This window comes from Rhea americana, unplaced genomic scaffold (genome assembly GCF_003343005.1).
Source record: "Rhea americana isolate MKP2758 unplaced genomic scaffold, rheAme1 scaffold_217, whole genome shotgun sequence".
Lineage (NCBI taxonomy): Eukaryota > Metazoa > Chordata > Aves > Rheiformes > Rheidae > Rhea > Rhea americana.
Window position 1 is genome coordinate 1,409,867 of NW_028186317.1, and position 18,737 is coordinate 1,428,603.

Below are 18,737 nucleotides of genomic sequence, written 5' to 3' on the forward strand. Positions count from 1 at the left end.
TTGTCTCTGACAAAAGCAGATACTCGTCATCCTAAACCAGATGTTAAAAATGTATTGAAAATGCCAACCCTTGACTTTRAAAAGAGCCTAGAGTCGCTGGCTCATAAAGGTCATCTGAACTTAAATGGGGTATGTCTCACCCTTAAGTCCCAAGCTCTCCCAAYACCGCTGAAAGTGTGTTATAAACACTAACGCTCTATACATCACTTTATATACCACCTACTGCCAGTTTTTTCAACATTGGACTTTACAAATCAGCTACTGGYCGGCACAGATTCGGTGCATCAGGGTGGTGATGTCAGTGGCAGCATTGCTCARCCTCTCCAGGTCATATCTCAGTGTGTTCTTGAAATGAGCTGTCTCAACGCAGGAAAAAGAGGGAAAGAAAGTMTCTAACATTAGAGTTCTGCTTAAGAATCATCAGGGATCATTACCATATCCAAAAGGGAAACTATTTAAAAACCCTTGTGGTTCATGACTTAGCAATAACCTCTTATTGTTGACTGCTTTTATCTGAGCAGTGTGATGAGCAGAATCGTGAGCCGATACAAAAGCGAGAGCACTGGCTGCTACGGGAAAGGAGGGTGATAAATCCAGAGAACAAGATCTGGCTTAGAGCGAGAGAGGCTCCACCACTGAAATAGAAAGCAGAGAGAAGGAACTGAGAGATCAAATTGTACAGAACAGTATATGAAACGCCGGGGTGGGGGAAGAGCTGGGAGGGTGCTTAGGGGCAAGCATTTCTCCCGGTAGCTAGCGGATAAAGAATGCCATTGGTAGGGTATATGATCCTTTCCTCTGCAGTACAAATAGGTGCAACGTTGTGGCAGCCGAGGGCACCTTTTCTTCCTAGCTGCAGTTCGAGACAGACTCTTCAGGTCGTCTCCCCTGTGACTCCAAACCCACATCCACATCTCACAGCTCTGAGAAAGCACCTTTAGAACAAACGCCATTTCTTTAATATGGCCGCTTACTTGCAGAAGAACCTGGCTTCGCAAACTGGCCCTTCCAAATAGGCATCTAACATCTTCTGACTCTTCCCTCTCCTGTCTTTGCTCTCCTGGCCAGCCTCTCTCCCCCTTTGCGGGTGCTGTGTGAAAGAAGGGCCTCTGACAGTCCTCATCTTTCTTGACTGGATGGGCAAAAGCTCCGATGTGATCAGATGCATCTCATGCCCTTCCTCTGTGCACACAAGGTCAGGGTTTGCTATCACATCTCCTGCTGCTGCTATGTGATGTCAATGTTTTTTCAGTGATAATTGGGTCTAACTTGGTCCCTAAGAGGAAAAGCGAATGTTGCTCCTGCCTGTGCCCAGAATCTCCAGTCCTCATGAGCAGTTTACATTTACATTTTCCAAAGGTCCCAGGCCGGATAGACTTACATCTTGCCCCTGCTTAGCAGCAACTTGGCCTGCTTCGGCCCTGCTTTGGGAAGCCATCAGTGAAAACAGAAGGGTGGGGAAATTTGCTGTCACTTTATGTTTATGATTTTTTTTTTGTTTTTGTCTTTATGGATTTTTCTTGAACAAGTTCTTCTATTTGGTCCATAGGTCTTCTGTGGTCCCGAATTGTATCACCCTTAACGATCAGCTTAGTTACTCCTTCCTATACAACATTCACCAAATTTACAGCAATGAAAAGGAAAGGAAATAAAATGAAACATTTCTTTTTTTACAAAGAAAAAAAGATCAATTTGGCTTTGACTATGCCAACTACCTAGATCAATGGAAAGTCCTCAAGTGTGGGCAAAATGCCATTCTGGCCAGGTAGGTTAGAGGGAGGGCATGAATTCAGGGTTAATAAATGTACCCAACCCATTGTCTCTGGCCATGGGAGGAGTCAAATCATAGAGGCCTGGCATGCCTCTGAGAAGAGTGCTCTTTGAGGAGCTGGATACTTGGAGAGCCCTCCCCCTCTTTCCCGTCTCCTTCACAGCTCAAGTTGGTGCTAGCTGGAAGGGAATTGGGAAGGAGGAGGGTCCGGGTACAGGTAGATCCCTGGAAGGCTGGTGGTGTTTTCTCCAGTGGTACCAAGTTGCTGGAGTGGGTTGTTGGCACAGTCGGACTCTTCAGTAAGCTTGGCCTGTCTCTACTGGTAGGAGGCCCAGAACGGCTGAATGTTCTCCCAGCTTCATCCTACGCTGTGTAGACAGGCTCACGTTCTTGGCCAAATAATCAACAGCAGCTGAAGAAGAGGGAAAAAAAGGAGGGTAAGAAAACAACACAACATGAGGATTAGGGTTTGGTGGAAATGAGGCAACTGGCTTCATAGAATGTAACCAACAGAACCTGCAGACTGACTCTGAGAAGGAGAGGCCTAAAGCAGTGGTTGTCACAGACACAAGGGCCCTGTTGCACAGGCAATGACCAGTACACCTAGGAAAGAGCACGAACGGACGGTGGTCCTGCTACAGCAGCCTGACAAGACAGATCCCTCTGGGTTTAAGTGCAGCTGTGGTGTGCACAGAACTCCACACATATTGCTGCAGTCCTTCGAATCTCTCTGTGGACCTACTGAAAACAGAGAGACGTCTGTCATGGAAAATGGTGTTTCCAGGGGAGCTACCTGATGATGAGCCTGAACAGAAACCCAGCGGGATGAGCCTTCAGTCCTCACCTCCCTGTGTCATCTCATGGCTGCRAAGCCAACTGCTGCTCTAAGAGATGCCAGGGTACATGATGCCAGAGACTTCAGTGGGACTTCACCAGTCTGGACGGAGTTTGAATCTGACTCATCCACTGCGTGCTGACTCATCTCTGACAGTTCTGCTGCCTGCCTTCATTTGCCCTTCCTAAGGGAAACCGCTCTGCTCATCTCCATCTTCGCACAAAACAGCAACAATTCCTGAGCCAATGCAGGAACCCGTATCCCAGTTTGACTGATTGCCCCATGGTCTGAGGGAGAAGAGGACTGGGGCAGGATGGTGACATTGCTCATTAGCTGAGCTTCAGTCAAACTCTCTCCCTTTCACTAGCTTTAATGTCTCAAATTAGATTAATAAGGAGCTGGCAGGAGATGTACAATCGGTGCCAATGAGTAAACAAATTTCAGCCATCAACGTCTTGTCAGACGCCTGCCCCAAAGGAGGTCCCTTCCAGACACAAATTCTTATTAGACTTGTCATATCTATTAGAATTCCTTTCACGCTTCTGCGTTCCATCACCAGCATCATTAACACAGCTCCGGCCTTTGGGAACCGCAAGGACCACATTAATTTGGCATCTCTGCTCCACACCGGCTGGGACAGCACAGACTATGTAAGCACTCGCAGGCTGGCGTGCAGGAAGCGAGGGGACTGGGCACAGGGCAAGTTAYACAGATGTGCAAAGGGTTGAAGGGAGGTCTGCTGGGGAGTGAAGTTTCAGTAGACATCAGAGTCTGAAGAGACCCGAATTAGGAAACTGGAGATGGCATGCTGCCTGGCGTGCCTCAGGCTGGGATCCTGGAGCAGCTTGTTTTGACTGCCAGGCTCTATAAAGCTGTACTATGCTGCCTCTAACTTCAGGGGATGTGTACATAGGAGCAGAGGGTGGGAAAGACCTCAGGCTATGGCTCTTGTGCAGACTTTATCAGCTTGGTCCCCTGAAATTTCAGGTAGCCAGATTATATAATGTCTTTGAGAGGCTGGAGGTGCAGGCTGGGCTAGAAAAGCAAATTCCGTCAGGTATGTCGGGCCTGTGCATGCACATGTGGTTACTTGTGCCTCTGCTGTTGGGTATCTGTCTTTGCGCCTGCTTCACTTGCATGTTGGTATGTACGCTCTGGGTGAATTCAGACGTATACTTAGGAAAGGAGGAAGAGCAAGGCGAACGGTCAGAGCTGTTCATCCTGTGCTGGGCACATCCAGCAAAGGAAATTTGGTGACAATTCCATCCCCCTAAAAAAATCTCCCAATATTGCTTTTTGTGCCTGTGGGAAGAGTTCAAAAGTATCAGTGCACCTCACGCCAGAAGCCAAGGGCATGTTTTGCTGGTTTAATTTACAGTGAAAACCAAACCAAAAGGAGAAACGTACCAAATGTGCTGTGTGTTTATTTGCTTCTGTGAGAGTGAAGGTGTGTACATGTGAGTGTTTCTAAAACAGAGAATGAGAAGGAGAGACATGGGAAGAGAAAGAGATCCTCTCTAGGCCTGGTCCAAAGTCTACTGAAGCTAGAGAATTCTCCATCGTATCCTGGACAAGCCCTGACTATGTCCTCTGTTACATGGAACTTATTCTCACCATAACAAAACTTCATTTTTATTACATCACAGCGTTCACCACGTCAGTATGATGAAGAAACAAATGACTTGAACTGAACATCAATAAACAGCTTTTGTGGAGGTCACCTCACACTGATCAGCTTTTAAACAACATTTGAAAAGAAGCAGTAAAGAATCAAAATGCAAGGGAATTAAAAATATTGGCTAAATACAACATGAACAGAGAAAGATGAGAAAAAGTATTATATTAAGGTCAACTTCATGTGTTTGCTCTGACAGGACTAATTATTGGAGAAAAAACGTTTCCTCCTGTAAAGGTTATTACCAACAGGGCTCATTCTAAGAAAGGTTTACAGCGAAATGAACTTGCATATTGCCTTTACGTACACGTATCTATATACACACGTGCACACATGCAGAATGCACTGTTTAGTATCAATCCTACCTTAGAGCAGTTAGCTGGCTTGCGCTGCATCTGCCATGCAACTCGCCTTTGGCTTTATCTGTAGGATTTGCCATCATGCTGGCTGCGACTCCAATTCCCCGTGCYGGGAATCACTGCGGATCGTGTGTGTATATAGGTTCTCACCTACCTTCATTGCCTCAGCAGGAAGAATGCCTTCATGACTTGCTACCTGGATGTTTCTGGGCATTGGGACACAGCGGGACTTACTCTACCGACCACGCAAAACTTGCTGCTGGGCACAGAACACCTGGCAGCCTTGATTCTTGTTAATAGGAAAATATCCCTGCTCCAAACCAAGCCTAGTGGACTGAACCCTGATCTCAGATCTGGGCTTCTAAATTGAATGGGTGTTCAGCAGAAAAGAGGGAGCTGTGTGACACAGACCAGGAAAGGGAAGCAAGTAACAAAAGCAAGGAGCAGTGGACAGATTTTCATGAGCACAAGGACAGGCCCAAGTAAAAATTCCTGCAGCAAACCAAGACAAACCCTTCTTTCTCTTTCCCTCTCCTTTGCTGGTTTCTCTCTTTCAGAAAATTTAGTTTGTCCTCCTTATTTTATTTTTTACACACATGGGTGTGACTAACGTCTTGCCCAAGGGAATCTTTATTGGAAATACATGGTATTGGAATTTGTTTAAGATTTTTATCAATAGCACGTGTGTCCAGCCTCACATCCAGAAGCGAAGGGAAGGTCAAGGGGTCACAGATCAAACTCCCGAAAAACAAAAAAAGGAGGGGTGGGGGGAAGCTGCTATTGATCCCGTCTGCCGCCACAGCCGGTTCTCATTTAGCTGTAGAAGTTAAAGACATTAAAGGGCTGTGACGGAGAGAGGAATAAAAAGCCACAGCCAAATGGAAGGAAAGGTCACTGAGGACAAGCTATGGGCAAGCAGGAGCACTCCCGGAGGAAGAGGATGCACCTTTAACCCTCCGCGGATCACTCTCTCACAACACCACACTTATTATTAGTTTAACACCGGCAGGTGAGCCCTTTGCCAGGCTCGTTGGTGTTTTTGTGACCCAGCCATTCGGGAGGAGAAACAGACTCTCCCAGGCACTGCGTTTAGGGTCTGGTGTTTGAGTTCAGGGTTACAATTCCAGCCTCACTTCAGCTTTCTTAGCACCAAGTCTAGCTGATAGGGACTTGCTTAATGGCTTTTGTAGCAAAGCTGCTGAGCGTGGACCCAGCCCATACCTCATGGAGGGCACAGAAGGAAGTGACACACACTGCTCTGCATCACTAAGCGATACTTTAAAATCCCAGCTTTCCTTTGGCTGAGGCACAGTGAACATTTTGTAGGGCTTTTGGAGATGCAAGAATTGGAGAGGAAGAAGGAGAGAGGCCTGGAAATGCTTGTTCTTCTTTTCTAATAGTAATGTTCTACCTAAAATCTTTTATTCRGGACTTTTGAAATGGACTGCAAGGGTATTGGGGAGGTTGTGTGGAGTAAGCTGCACCTATGTCTGGTGACTAGATTCCCTTTCTCTCTCTAGATAGACAATATCCATGCCTTGTTAGATCCCTCCCTCTCTTCTCCTGTTCCCTGTGCAGAGGGAATACATTCAGCAAACTCTCCAGTTCAACAGATATACTCACTTTGTCCGTATTGTCCATATTGGTAGCCAGCCACTGGGTCCACACTGTAACTGGTGGTGCTGTAGGTGGGAGGACAGTAAGACTGTGAAGTTGGGAGGCTGTCCACGGACTTGATGGAGTCACTCCGCTGGCTGCAGCTCGCAGAAATGGAGTTGGTGGTGTCCAAGCCACCGTGAAGAGGAGAGATGGAGAAGTCAGCCTGGGGTTGCGGAGGAACCCCGCTGGGGTTGCTCAGAATGCTCATCACCTGGAGAAACACAAGAGACACTAAGTCAACGAGTGGAGGAGAAAGGACAGCATATGTCTGCAGCTGCCTTCATGCATACCAGGGAGAGCCAGTCTACATACAGTGGTGCTGACATCAGCACAGGTTTGGCCAGGCTGGCGAATGAAGGCCTACTTCCAGCTAATAAAGACAGATAGACCCCGTGGAGAGCTTCCCCGTGCCTAACGCTTTACTTGGAAGACCCTGAAAGGGACAACTGAGAAGTTTATTCTTTATGGCCCACTCGGTCTTTCTTTGCTGACCTGCCAAATAAAATGTCAGCCAGTGCTCATTTCCCATCAGTCTGACCATCGAGATCACTAGCTGTCTGTTCTCCAGAATGAACACTGGAGAAAGAACTAAATCAGGGACAAGCCTGGGAAGGGCCAGTATTAATGTGGGAAGACAGACAATCATGAGAATGGTTCCTTCTTATCCTAAAAAGTTGGGATAATTTTTCCAAGAACCAGACTGTGATGTGGGAAGGAAACCTACTTAGGGACTCAAATGCCAAAGTTCTCTTTACCCCCAAATGTCCGGGAGTGAAATGATTACAGGTCCTGGTTCTGCTCATTTCAATATAACTCTTGGTTTTAAAATGTAATTAAATCTGCACACAAGCAATCTTCCTGCTTTGAGACCTGAAACAGATGAACTTAAGGTTTTGTTTTCCTTTGCAGCAAAAATGCCAGATTTGTTCTTCAGGGTGAGCTTGGGGTAAGCCACTGCCTACAGGCCTTCACACAAGGCCCCTGTTCCTGCTCGCACTTTAATGCAATTGCCTTCTGCCATCAGCAAAATGACCGCGGGGTTGCCAAGTCGAGAGCGTAAAGGGTTTGCAGAAGTGGGGCCATGGCGAGGGAAGGAAGGGAACTCGTGACGTGCCTCAGCCGCGCTCCTTGCTTGCCGCGGGCTGAGGGCAGCTCGCGGTATTGTGCTGGGGAAGGGCGGAGGGAGAGGGGACAGCCAGGCACCTCRGGGGGCCGGGACAGCGCTCGGACTGCTGAAAATCTCCAAATTTAGCATAACCTTGCTGACATCAATTAAAGTGGCAAATTGGAAATATTTGGAGCCTGGCAAGTGGTAAAATGAGCCCTTTATCCCCCACCAGTGGCCTGGTGAGCTATTGTGTGGAGGAGACATTCTCTGGAAGGACACAAGAGGGGTTGTATGGATCAGCTTCTCCCCTTCCTGCTCGCCCTGACACCTTCCTCGTCCCCTCCTCCCTCACCTTCCTGCCCGAGCGGCAGCTTAGGCTGAATGGCGGGCCACTCGCTGGCCTTTGCTTTCTAAAGCTTCTCCCCCCCTGCCCCCCGGAAGGACTCCAGAGTCCCGCAAAGACGCTTTTCCCTTGATGTAATGCCACCTCCCGACTTAGCCGGCCTAAGATCCTTCTCAGGCATTTGTCTGTGCGGGGAATTCGCTGAGCGGAGATGGCTGGACCCCTGTAGAGGAGGAGGTGGTAGGGAGGTGCTGGTGAGGTGGTTAGTTAAAAAGCCTGGAAAATCAGCATAAGCCCCACCACTGGGTTTGTCTGCAGTGCAGTACAGAAACACAGAAACTAGCTTTAAACAAGCTAAGTAAAAGCAGTGCAATGGCGGCAGCTCGGACGGAGCTCCTTCACCCTTTCCTCCTTCAAGTTTTTCAGCCCGCACTGAGCTTCAATCTGCAGCAGCTAGTTTGCCCCTGGTCCTCAATACTTAAACTTAGTTTAGGTGTCTCTGCGCTGCAGGGCCCACTGCAGTCCAGACAGAGGCCAATTTGCCTCCGGCTATCTAGACCCTCGGCACACAGCGATTAAGACCGGAGGCGTCTAGACAAAGTTGCTTAGACGCAATGCAGTGCAAAATGTGCCCGAGGGACTCCCTGCCCCACGACAGCACAAAGACTGAAAGACAGAGGGATGGAAAAGGAAATTGCCATTTAAATATGCAAGTCAGAGCTGGAGTGGATTAATATGAGAAGGAGCCTGTCCTGCTTTTCTGTGTGGCTGCAAGGTAACCTTCTCTGCCTCAAGGCTTAGGGGAAACCACGGGAGTGCAACCTGAAGGTAGGTCTTCCAGCTGCAAAGTTGTTTGCAATCTTCCTCTAAAGCTGGCTCGGGAACTTTGATCTGGTTCAGCTACGAATTCTCCTTCTCTGTTCCTCAGTCCCACTAGCTGCAGGCATCCCTCAGCTTCAGCATCCCTTCAGCTCTAGGTGTTACGTACACGCCGCACCACTTCGCCTCGATGCGTATCCAGGATGCTTGCACACACGGCAGCCACAACACGTTATTGCATTTCATTCACAAGTAGAATCAGATGTTTTAAACAATAAACATGCTTCCTACACGCACAGACACTGCCATAAGCTGTTTTTGGAAAGCTCCAGCTCAGCCAGCATGAAGTAAAGACGTTTCTGCCTCTCCTCCTGCTCCTTCCTGAGCTGTCCAGGTCTTGCAGTGCTGCTTGACTGGGAACTTGCTGTCGAGCAGCAAATCCATGCAGGCACAGGAAGAAATCGCCCGCAATAAAACAAAAGCCAAGTGGAACCACTTAGAGACTGAAGGGTTTCCAAATGCTTCTCCTCATGGCCGTCTCCCCCAAAACAGTCAGCTGCTTTATATTACTCGGGGAAAATAAAAGGGTCTTAAAGCAAGCAGAAGCCATATTAACACTTCCGCTAAGGCCCCTTTTAAAAAGGAAGAGTGATGTAAAGCAACTTTCATAAATGAAACCCAGATTCACACTCTTCAAATTCAGAGGAGCTGAGGCTGGAGAAGATGCTTGCACAAATCTTRCTAAAGACAGTAATTGGCTTTAATCAGTCATAATCAAGACTGTTTTTAATTCCAGCTCTGCTACTGGCTCACAAGAGCATGTGCAAGTCCCTTAAGCTAAGACTCACCTCAACTAACCTTAGCCACGTGAAGGCAAGTTTCCAGTCTTCCCGAACTCTCTGGAATCCCTCTACGGAAAGACTGGCATTTCTGAAGGACAATTTGTCCTATTCTGAGACCACTTCTGAAAAAGATGGGCTGAATTTCCCTCTGGAAGTCCGTTGCGAGACGCAAGGATGCCCATATTTCATCACGACGCCAGGCTGCTGAATGGACATGCAACTGTACAGAGGTTTGGAAGCAGGGGCTGGAAGGYGGCTAAGGAGCATACATCCCATCATGGTGGGACAGCCTGCGCTACGGGTTAGCTTGGATCAACATGTGGAGTTCAGCAGGCCACAGGCTGCGGCGCTCAGGTGAGCCAGGAACCCCAAAGGCCTCTGTCCCCTCTCCGGCAGCTCTGACCGTGGGAAAAGTTTGCCTTTTCTAGGTGCACTGTGAACAGTCTGGGACAGGGCGCCCCTGAAACTCTGTTTGCGCAACTTTGTCAGARGATGGCATCCCATCTCCCCCACCCTAGAACATGAAGGTATTAGAAATTACAAGAGTGAACAAGAGTGAACCAGAGATTTCCACTCCCCCACTGCTATTCAGCCACCCAGCATGGATAACCCAGCACGGATAACTCTGCACAAGCCCTCCAGCCTCGGTAGGCCAGCATTACCTGAGTTCTTGTTTCAGCTGGATAAACTCATTTTCCAGGCAACTTTTGAACTTAGGAAAGTCTGGGGCATATGGAGAAATCCCTTCCTCAAGAATGCAAAGTCCTTTTACTTTTTTTTTTGACCTTGCTTTCTTATAATTTATTACTTCTTGGTGCATTATCATCACTAACTAAAAATCAATACCCACTTCACATCTGTAAGGATTTATCTGGAGGGAAATCTGCTACCTGTCACTCTCAGTGACTGGCAGCCTTCCCTTTCCCCTCCCTCTCATCGGTTGTCTCTCTCCCTTTCCCCATCTCCTCTTCCGTTGCTGCTGTCCCAAATCAGTCACAGGCTTGGCGTGAGCTTGCACTTCAGGGTAAGTCAATAACAGCCACGATGCTAGGAGTCTCTGGCTCTGTTTCTACCYTTTTAGGAGGTCATTTGTCATGGGGGAGAGCGAGTAGGGGTCTTGGCGTGTTGGGAAGACCAAGGTTAAGGCATCCTCCTGGATTAAAGAGGCAGCTCCCGCCTTGCCTCCTGCTGCTGCTTCCCTCCCCACCCTCGTCTCTGCAGCTTCCCCCTGTTCCCCCCCCACCCCAGGGACGTTTCATCACTCTCTCCCATGCTTTAAAAGAAGGGGAGTTTAAAAAATGTAATTAATTCCCTCCATTTCTGAGCTGGCCCTCAGGGCCTCTGGCCGTGGAAACTGTAGCAGGGGAAATGTGCACCCTTTATGATAAACGAACGCGGCTTTGGAAAGGGAAGCGCAATTAGGGCCTTCAATCTGGGCAATCAGGGCCTCCAGATTTGAGGTTTGGAGGTTATGGGGGGAAGATTGGGTGTGTTGTGGGGGACAGAGGGGCTGGAGGGACAGCCAAGCGATCGCRAGAGATACTGCTCGGCTGGAGAAGCCAGGGGGTGATACTGGTTTGCTCTAGGCCTGCAAAGATACCCAGCCAGGAGAGACGTCAGGCCCTGAGACACGGTGGACTTCATATCTACAGCTCCAGCAACCAGTGTGCCATGCTGCACGGTCCCACGGCCAGAAAGACCCGGACCACTCGTAAGGAGATCAGATTCAAGCAATCAAAGCGGTCAGGAGGCAGGTGCGCAAGGACAGCGTTTTCTGAACTGACCGCTGATCCCGCACGTCTCCGTTTTTGGGTGCCCAATTTGACATAGCGTAAAGCATCCAAAATCAGAGGCTGCACTAGAAAACGGCTGCATTTAGAAACTGCTGAGCCTGGCTGAGCWCTGAGTAAAGGGAAGATGTAATAATCTGCAACTAGCTCAAGGGTGTTAACTCCGAAGAAGCAGAAGGGTTGTCCCAAAGGAACGTAAATTGGATACGAGGAAGAAACTGAAAAGGGAAAATCTGCGGCAGGATCTCCTGGCAGTGGGTAGTACTTATGAGGCTGTGGTAGTATTTTCCTAGGGGTGGGGTAGAAATCCTCTCTCTTAGGGAAAGGCTGGAAATGTTATYGGGTGGAATATTTAATATGAAGGCAGACCAAAAAATTCCTGTTGTGCAGACTCTGTTTGCAGGCTGAAATCTCTCCACCTCTTTTTTCAGCTTCTGTTGTGTCACCATTTACACCAGTTAATAGGGAATGGAAAGTCTGACAGAGGCCTGGATAAGCATGCTGGGAGACACGTTGGATATTTTGGTCTTACTAGCTACATGGAGCAAGTTCCCCTCCGAGTTCCTCCACAAGGGAATGATGCCTCTGTCATTTGTAGTTAATTCAGCTTTTCCTTTGGGTAGGTCATCTCTGCCCTCCAAAGCTGTTCTTAGCCACTTCATGGGGACCCAGCCTAATCTTTTCCATCTCTACTTTGCAACCTGTTCAGCTAATCTTTTCCTTCTCCCTCGCAGGATCCAACCCTTCCTCATATTAATGCTTTTTGATCTCTGTGGATTCATTTTCACATGGTGGGAAGAGGAAGAGTAGATTATTTTACACATACATTAAATGGAAACAAAATGAAGAGGTGACTGTAGGACTACTGAAAGCTGAAGAAAGGGTTGGGAGGAGATAAATACAGTTTCCCCAAAGATCTTCACTTGAAAGGAGGATAAATATATGCAAATATGCCCCTAGGTAGGACTAAAATGACTTATGTAGCAATCACTAACAGTGCACTCACAAAACCAAGCAATTAATTTTGAATATTTTCTAAATCACTAGGCCCAGCTGAGTTGTATCCCAATAAGCCAAGTCAATCCAGTAAGTATACCCATTAAATTTGACTTTGCAGTCAGGCCAAGCAGCAGTAGACTAGACAGAGCTTCATATTTCTTGCTCCTAGAAAACATCTGATCCAGGTAACTGCAGTCTCCTTAGTCTAATGCCCGTTCCCAATAAACTGTGAAGCCCAGGGCGTAATTTTACATTAGACTCCCATGAGGGTTACTCCACTGATTTTAGGCATAGTCCTGTTTTCAACGGCATGAATGAGAAGGTGGCCTAACTCTGCRCTTCCGTTTTGTTGTGGGTTAAAATATAAGGAACCTGATGCTTCATTTCATTGCCCCAGCCTTACTTCACTGTCTTCATGCAATTCCAGGGACACAAGACCCAGTGAAAATGGCACGGAGAGCCTCTGAATGGGCTCCATCCAATGCCCACTAGTCTGAACAGCAGAAGGAGCAGAAACAAATCTCACAGCCYAGAAGATTTTGTTTTATTTCAACATAATGTAAAATTTAGTAAAGCTTTCTAAACAAGATTTGAAAAGTCAGGAAGGACATGCAGGTTCCAGTGAGGTAACCTGGTAAATTCAGGTTTAGCCATTAATTTAATGGGGCATTCATTTTGCTCTAGAAGTTGACTATATTACAAAAGACAGTTGAGGTAAAGAGCTTCATCTAGCCAGGTATTTATAAGCCACCCATCAGCATGCAACCTGAGCACCAGACAAGGATTTCTAGTGCTGARGAGAACAGTGTTATAAATATGAGCCACCACAATCTTACAAGCTTTAGATAATTCCCGTTCAACCCAAATTCTTCCGTAAAAGAAGCAGTTAGGCTATTGATTAAGGGAATGATTATGGTCTTCCTGAGTGAACTTTCTTATAACCACAGSAGCAGTAAGGTATATTTGCTTCCCATGGTAATCAACATGATACCAGAACTCTTGTATTTAGATAGAATAGAGATAGATAAAATAGAAAACAAAAAGGTTCACTACAAATGGCAAAGGGTTGCTGTGGAAGGGCTCCAGACCTGACCTCACTGCTGTTGCATAGTGTAAGTACTTCATTTTCCTAACTTTTGCACTTCAGATGGGAAAGCATGTGGAGATAAGTGAAATCCTTTCTGGTGTGTATGGGACAGGTCATACTATACCCTTTGAGAGTGATCAGAAATGGTAGCTATGGGTCTGTGTTTGAACAGCGGTAGACTTTGCCAGCGAACAGTAAAACCACAAATATCATCAATGCCTTTCAATGACTTAAAACATCTGAAGGGATGTTTCAGTGCCATAAGGGAATGCTTTAAGACACAGCGAATGAAATGGAGATGAGTATTTGTATCCTGAGATGACCCTGGTCTCTTGATGGATGAAGAACTGCCACACACTAACGATGGAGAGGGCTTATGGAGTTGTGTTGGTGAGGAGATGGAGTTGAGGGTGCAATGGTAAGCTGCAGCAAAGCAGGCCAAGGCAGGCTGCACAAGGGGAGGATTAGAAAAAGGCGATGGGAAGTTATTACCTGATTGTTCAAGGCTATGGTGAGGTTCCACCTGGAGCACTGCATCTTGTTTTGGGCACCCTGCTTCTGTAGAGATGTACAAATTATGGAGACGGTCTAAAGAAAAGTTTCTAAGCTATACAAAAGAAGGGGGAGATCTTAGCTATAATGATAAGAGAAACTGCTTGAGTCTGGATGGTCTGGGAAAGAGAAAGGGGCTCTTCTTGTGGYGGAAATACCTTAAGAAAACCAGAAGTGTCACAGGGTTATATACCTGGCAAGGGCTACGACAAACCTTGTAGTAGAAGTATAATTTGGAGGGGAACGGGGTAGGTATTGCTGCAGGTAAGAATTACATTTAAAACTGCTTGATCTAGAAACATGAGCCACTATCCCCAGAGTTAGGGCACCAAACTCTACGATCATTCAGATAAAAGCAGATAGAAAAAATTTAATTAACCTGGATAACCAGAGAAGAAACAAAAAGGCTACTGTGGGCTATCTAAAGCAAAGGGGCATCCAGTTCTATGCGTCCTGATTGTACTAACAAGCAAAATCAGCCCAAGACACAGACTCACCCCTTCCAGAAGTGAGAGACTAAAGCCAAAAGGCTGACTAGTGTCTTGCCATGTTGAAACTTTCAAAGGAGTTTGATTTTCAGGCACGGCTGAGCATCTCCGCTCTGAAAACCAGGTTCCTCAGAGATGTCCCTAGGTATGCAATGAGTGAGTATTTGGCCTGCTGCCTTCGCTGGAGTCAGGCTGATTTATCCCAGCTGAGGACCTGGCCTGCTGTGCCCGCATTCATTTTTGAAGGCTGGAGTCCCTGAAGGATTCTCAGTGTCCATTAGAGTCGTTGCCTCTTTGTAATGATTCCAAAAATAGTTTTTCGGGAGCATTTGAGCTGTTTCTGTTTTGCTAACCCACCTCATGGTAATTCACCTTGTGTTATGTAAACACGAGGCTTATGGGCCAGCTCGGCAATCAGTTATGTCTCTTATTCTGCACCTATTTGTCCACTCCTGGATAAGCTCAGACCTGCTGATGGCAGGCGAGAAAGGAAAAGGTTTGGGGGCTTGACGGGAGATTGAAAATACCCCCAAATAAACAAACACACAGATTTCCTGCCAAATCAGCCCTAAATCTATTGCTACGCATGTGCCTGATGGGAATTACGGCAGGGTGGGGAGCTCACACAGCGCAGCTAAGTCCCAGCAAATTACAACTGTTTTATAAACTTCTGTCATTCCCCATGGAGAGATCTCTCCCTTCGCATGCTCCACGCCAGCAGAGGTTGACAAAGACAAACCAAAATTCACAGGCAGATCTCCTTTCTCCTCCTCCCTTTCCRTTTCTCTCTCTCACTTTATTTATTTATTTTCGGTTCGCAGCTAAGCTGATCTGTGCTCGCTCACTATCACAACCCCCCGCGGACACTGGTAATAGAGTGCGGGTGCTGACTTACTGCTTCGAAACCAGGTTTCCTGAGATCCTTTGAGTCCTCTTCCTGCACCCCCCTCCCCGCCTTTTTCTCTCTGTCTCTCTTTTTGGAAGCATCTGTAAATGTGAAAGGGAGCTGCACTACAAAGAATCCCTCGAGTGGCATATCCCAGCCCCAGGCGAAGCTGCTTGGTGCACTGATAGTCCTGCGTATCTGCTCTAGAACTCCTCTCCCTCTCTTTTTTTTTTCTCTTCCCCTCCCTCTTTCTCTGATCAATCAAGGGCTGTAATCAGTTAAGGTCCAGCTTAACTGCAGTGTAAGATACACCAGTTAAGTAAAGCCAATGCCTCCAGGGTTCCCATCGTAAATACGGAGAGGTCATGGGGAGATGAAATAACCCTGATAAGTTCAGCAAGTGCAATGCTAGCTAGACTCGTGCCAAACACTTAATAACTCGAGCTGGCAAAAGAATGGAAGAAAGAGAAAATCAGAAGTGCTTCATATCGCCAACTCCTCTGCTGCCTGCTCATTTGCTCCTTCAATTCCCAGCTTTCCCAGAGGGGGCTCGGTGCATTTTTTAAGGTGAGGRTTTCTCTTTCCAGTTCAGTTTAATGCATGAACAACCTGGACCCTGGTTTGGCCCCATTCAGTCCCTATCAAATTTGCACCCAAATTCTACTTGGTCTTAATCCCAAACTCACGATTCTAGATGAACACAACATGATATTTGGATACAAATAKGACTGTGTTGACTCACTTCTAATTAGACATTGGCCCACTAGGCATTACAGATGGGGGGAAAAAAAACACGTAGGATTTATTAAAAACCATGCAGACACACAAAGAGCTGAACAAAATCTTTAACCACAAGTGATAAGAAAGCCCTAAAGAATTTTAGTTTAGATAAGTATTCCTGGACTCTTGAGTCCTCCAGCTCTCTAACAGCTATTTGACTGGAGTTTTCCTGTAGTGCTGAAGGTGCTTATTTAAGCAGAGGACGAGATTAGCTCTTCCTTGGGTGTTTTGGCACTCTTACACCTGGAGTCTGCTGAAGAGCAGCACAAAACTTTCCAAGTTGACAGTGATTATTTGACTGGTCATCACTAACAGGTGATGTTTTTGAACAATAAAGTGACAGTGTAAAAGCAAAAGAAACACCTGGCCTAATGCACCATTAACTTGCCTTCTTATTTGCCAGTCAAAAATCAATTTTGGTTATGTCTGATGTTACTCTGAAGTAAAAATACTTTTTTACAATTATAATATGCCTAATACTCCATACTGTGCAGAACAATTTGTTCAAGACTGGAGCTCATAATAACATCAGTTCTTGCAAGAGCTACTCATTTGATGCACCAGGATGGAGAGAAGCCATGAGGAAGCAATCTCAAACATCAGAGGAGCAAAACTCCAGTTTTTAAATCCCTAGTTTTCTTACTAATGACATCCACTCTCTTAAAAAGTGTTTTTTTAAGAAGATATACTGATGAAAGGTAGCTATCTGCTGGCAAAACTATGTCTGTGCCAAAGGGAAAGGTAGTTACCTCATTAGAAATTAAACCTCTTCCAAAACAACACAGTAATACCCACACTAAATGGGTACATAAACCTGCGCATAGCTCGGCCTCCTGTACGAATGCAAGCAAAAACCTTCCAGCATTAACCTCGCAACTCCTGTCTGAGTTACAGCTTCTTTTTGATGAAGACATCTTGATTAAAAGACTCGAAGTGATGGAGAATCCTCTAATGTGCTGGGTACAGTGGTGCCCCTCACCTGTCCTCCGCATTGCAGGGCCAGGAGTGAAGGTATCACAGCCAGCACTACTTGAGTAGAGTTTGCAAGTCATCTCCTGCATGCAGAAGTTTAAAAGCATACAAGCCATTGCTGATCCAGAGATAAATAGTGGAAAAGGGATTAGAAATACTTAGCGGAGGAGAGGGAAGACTCAGGAAGGGCTGATTATTTTAAAGATATGACTATTTAAAGATAATGATTGCATAAATTTAATTAATGCATTTTCATGCTGCAAATGGCCGTTTTGTAATTAATGTATCTGGCCTCGCTAAGCATGGGAGATCACATCTCCCAACCCCCCCCCCTTCCAGTTCCCCCCTCCGCCTCTCGTTTAATGAAAGACAGAAAGCAGATGACAGAAACAATTTGTCAGCCAGTACGGGTGTCAGATGCCTAATTGGTTGCGCTGAGTTAGTGGAAAGTAAAGGGGGAGAGGGTCGAGGTTGGGRGGACTCTTTCCTCTTTATCCCAGGCTTCAGGGTGGGTGTCTGTTTTGGTGGAGGGGGGCGAGGGGCCGAAAGTGTTTCTTGTTAATTGATGGAGATTAGGACACAGATTGGCTGTGGCAGGGACTGGGCAGTGACAAGAAGGGGACAGGAGAGGCTGGTTAACACCCGTGCAAACAAGCTGCCATATCTCACAATACGTTAAGTCTCGGCACCGTTGACAACATCAATAGTTATCTCCCGCTCTSCCTGCGCCCGCTGCACCCTGTTCCCCCGGCTGCGCCTGCTGGGGCAGAGCTTAGTGCATCAATCAGCAGCCTTGGGCACTGCTTGTGCCCGTGTGATTTGCAGCCCTTGGGAAGAGCCGGATTGTACCCTCCGGCTTTGAGACGAAGCGGTCCCTTGGCAGAAAATGAGCCACGTCAGTCCCAGGAGACCAAAAAGAAATCAAAACCGGAGCTTTGCCCAAGCCTTCCCTGCCCTAAGCTTTGCCCTGGGTTCAGACCACTGCGGCAGTGTCACCAACTGAGAGACCCTCAGAAAACTTGCACGGCCTCTCTCCCCKCTTCCCTGCCCCGCGAAGAGATTGCCTTAGAAACAGCAAGACTAAACAAAACTGGCATTTAATGTATTTGCCAGCTGGTGCCTAAGCTTTGTGGGTGTGTTTGGGTCACCAGTAATAAAGCCCCCATCCGATCAYGTTAACACTCCCCYCGTCCTTATGCGGAGAGGAAACCCYCCTCCTCGGCACAAGAAGGCCCARGAGGGAGAGCRCTAGCTCAGCTCACAGCAGACCCTACGATACAAGCAGAAACGTGGCTTATTTCTGCAAAGTTTTTCTCTTTTCAAGGACTTCCATGACCTCTGCACCAGGCAGCTTGCCTGCTTTAATGCATTTACTACCATCATTGCTGGGTGAGCTGCCACTTCTCACCTTACAGCTGGGAAAACTGAGCCCAGTAAAGGTTAATAACTCAAGACCGCACAGAAATGTATCAGGGAACAATAATTCGAACATCACAAATTCATGGCTGATGTCCTATTTCCACATGGTCTTACCTGTCCCCTTGTAATAAGTTAAACACAGAAATGAGGTGAACATCAAAATGTCAGTGGCATATGATGCTAACTGTTTAGTGTATCTCTAGACCGGAGATATAAGGAAGTTTTACACAGGAGGAAACGCTTTTCTTTGCTCTGTCTCACTCTCAGAAGTAACAAAGATGAGAAGGCAGGTAAGTCCCACGTCATTTGACCCTGCACAAAGCAAGAAGCAAAATCCCAAAGCCCCAAACCGC

The 18,737-nt window shown here is 46.9% G+C and overlaps 1 protein-coding gene across 2 annotated transcripts in view; it reads right to left on the reverse strand.

Annotated features, from left to right (window-relative positions):
• Positions 1-383: 383 nt before the first annotated feature.
• The window catches only part of PAX7 (paired box 7), a 106,852-nt gene continuing 88,498 nt past the window's right edge, over positions 384-18,737 (reverse strand). For both annotated transcript variants that reach the window (XM_085305224.1, XM_085305223.1), the window contains exons 8-9: positions 6,264-6,510; positions 384-2,183 (exon numbers count right to left, since the gene is read on the reverse strand). In XM_085305224.1, the coding sequence (XP_085161350.1) occupies positions 2,068-2,183; positions 6,264-6,510 (363 nt within the window). In that variant the 3' untranslated portion in view covers positions 384-2,067. The remainder of the gene's footprint in view (positions 2,184-6,263; positions 6,511-18,737) is intronic.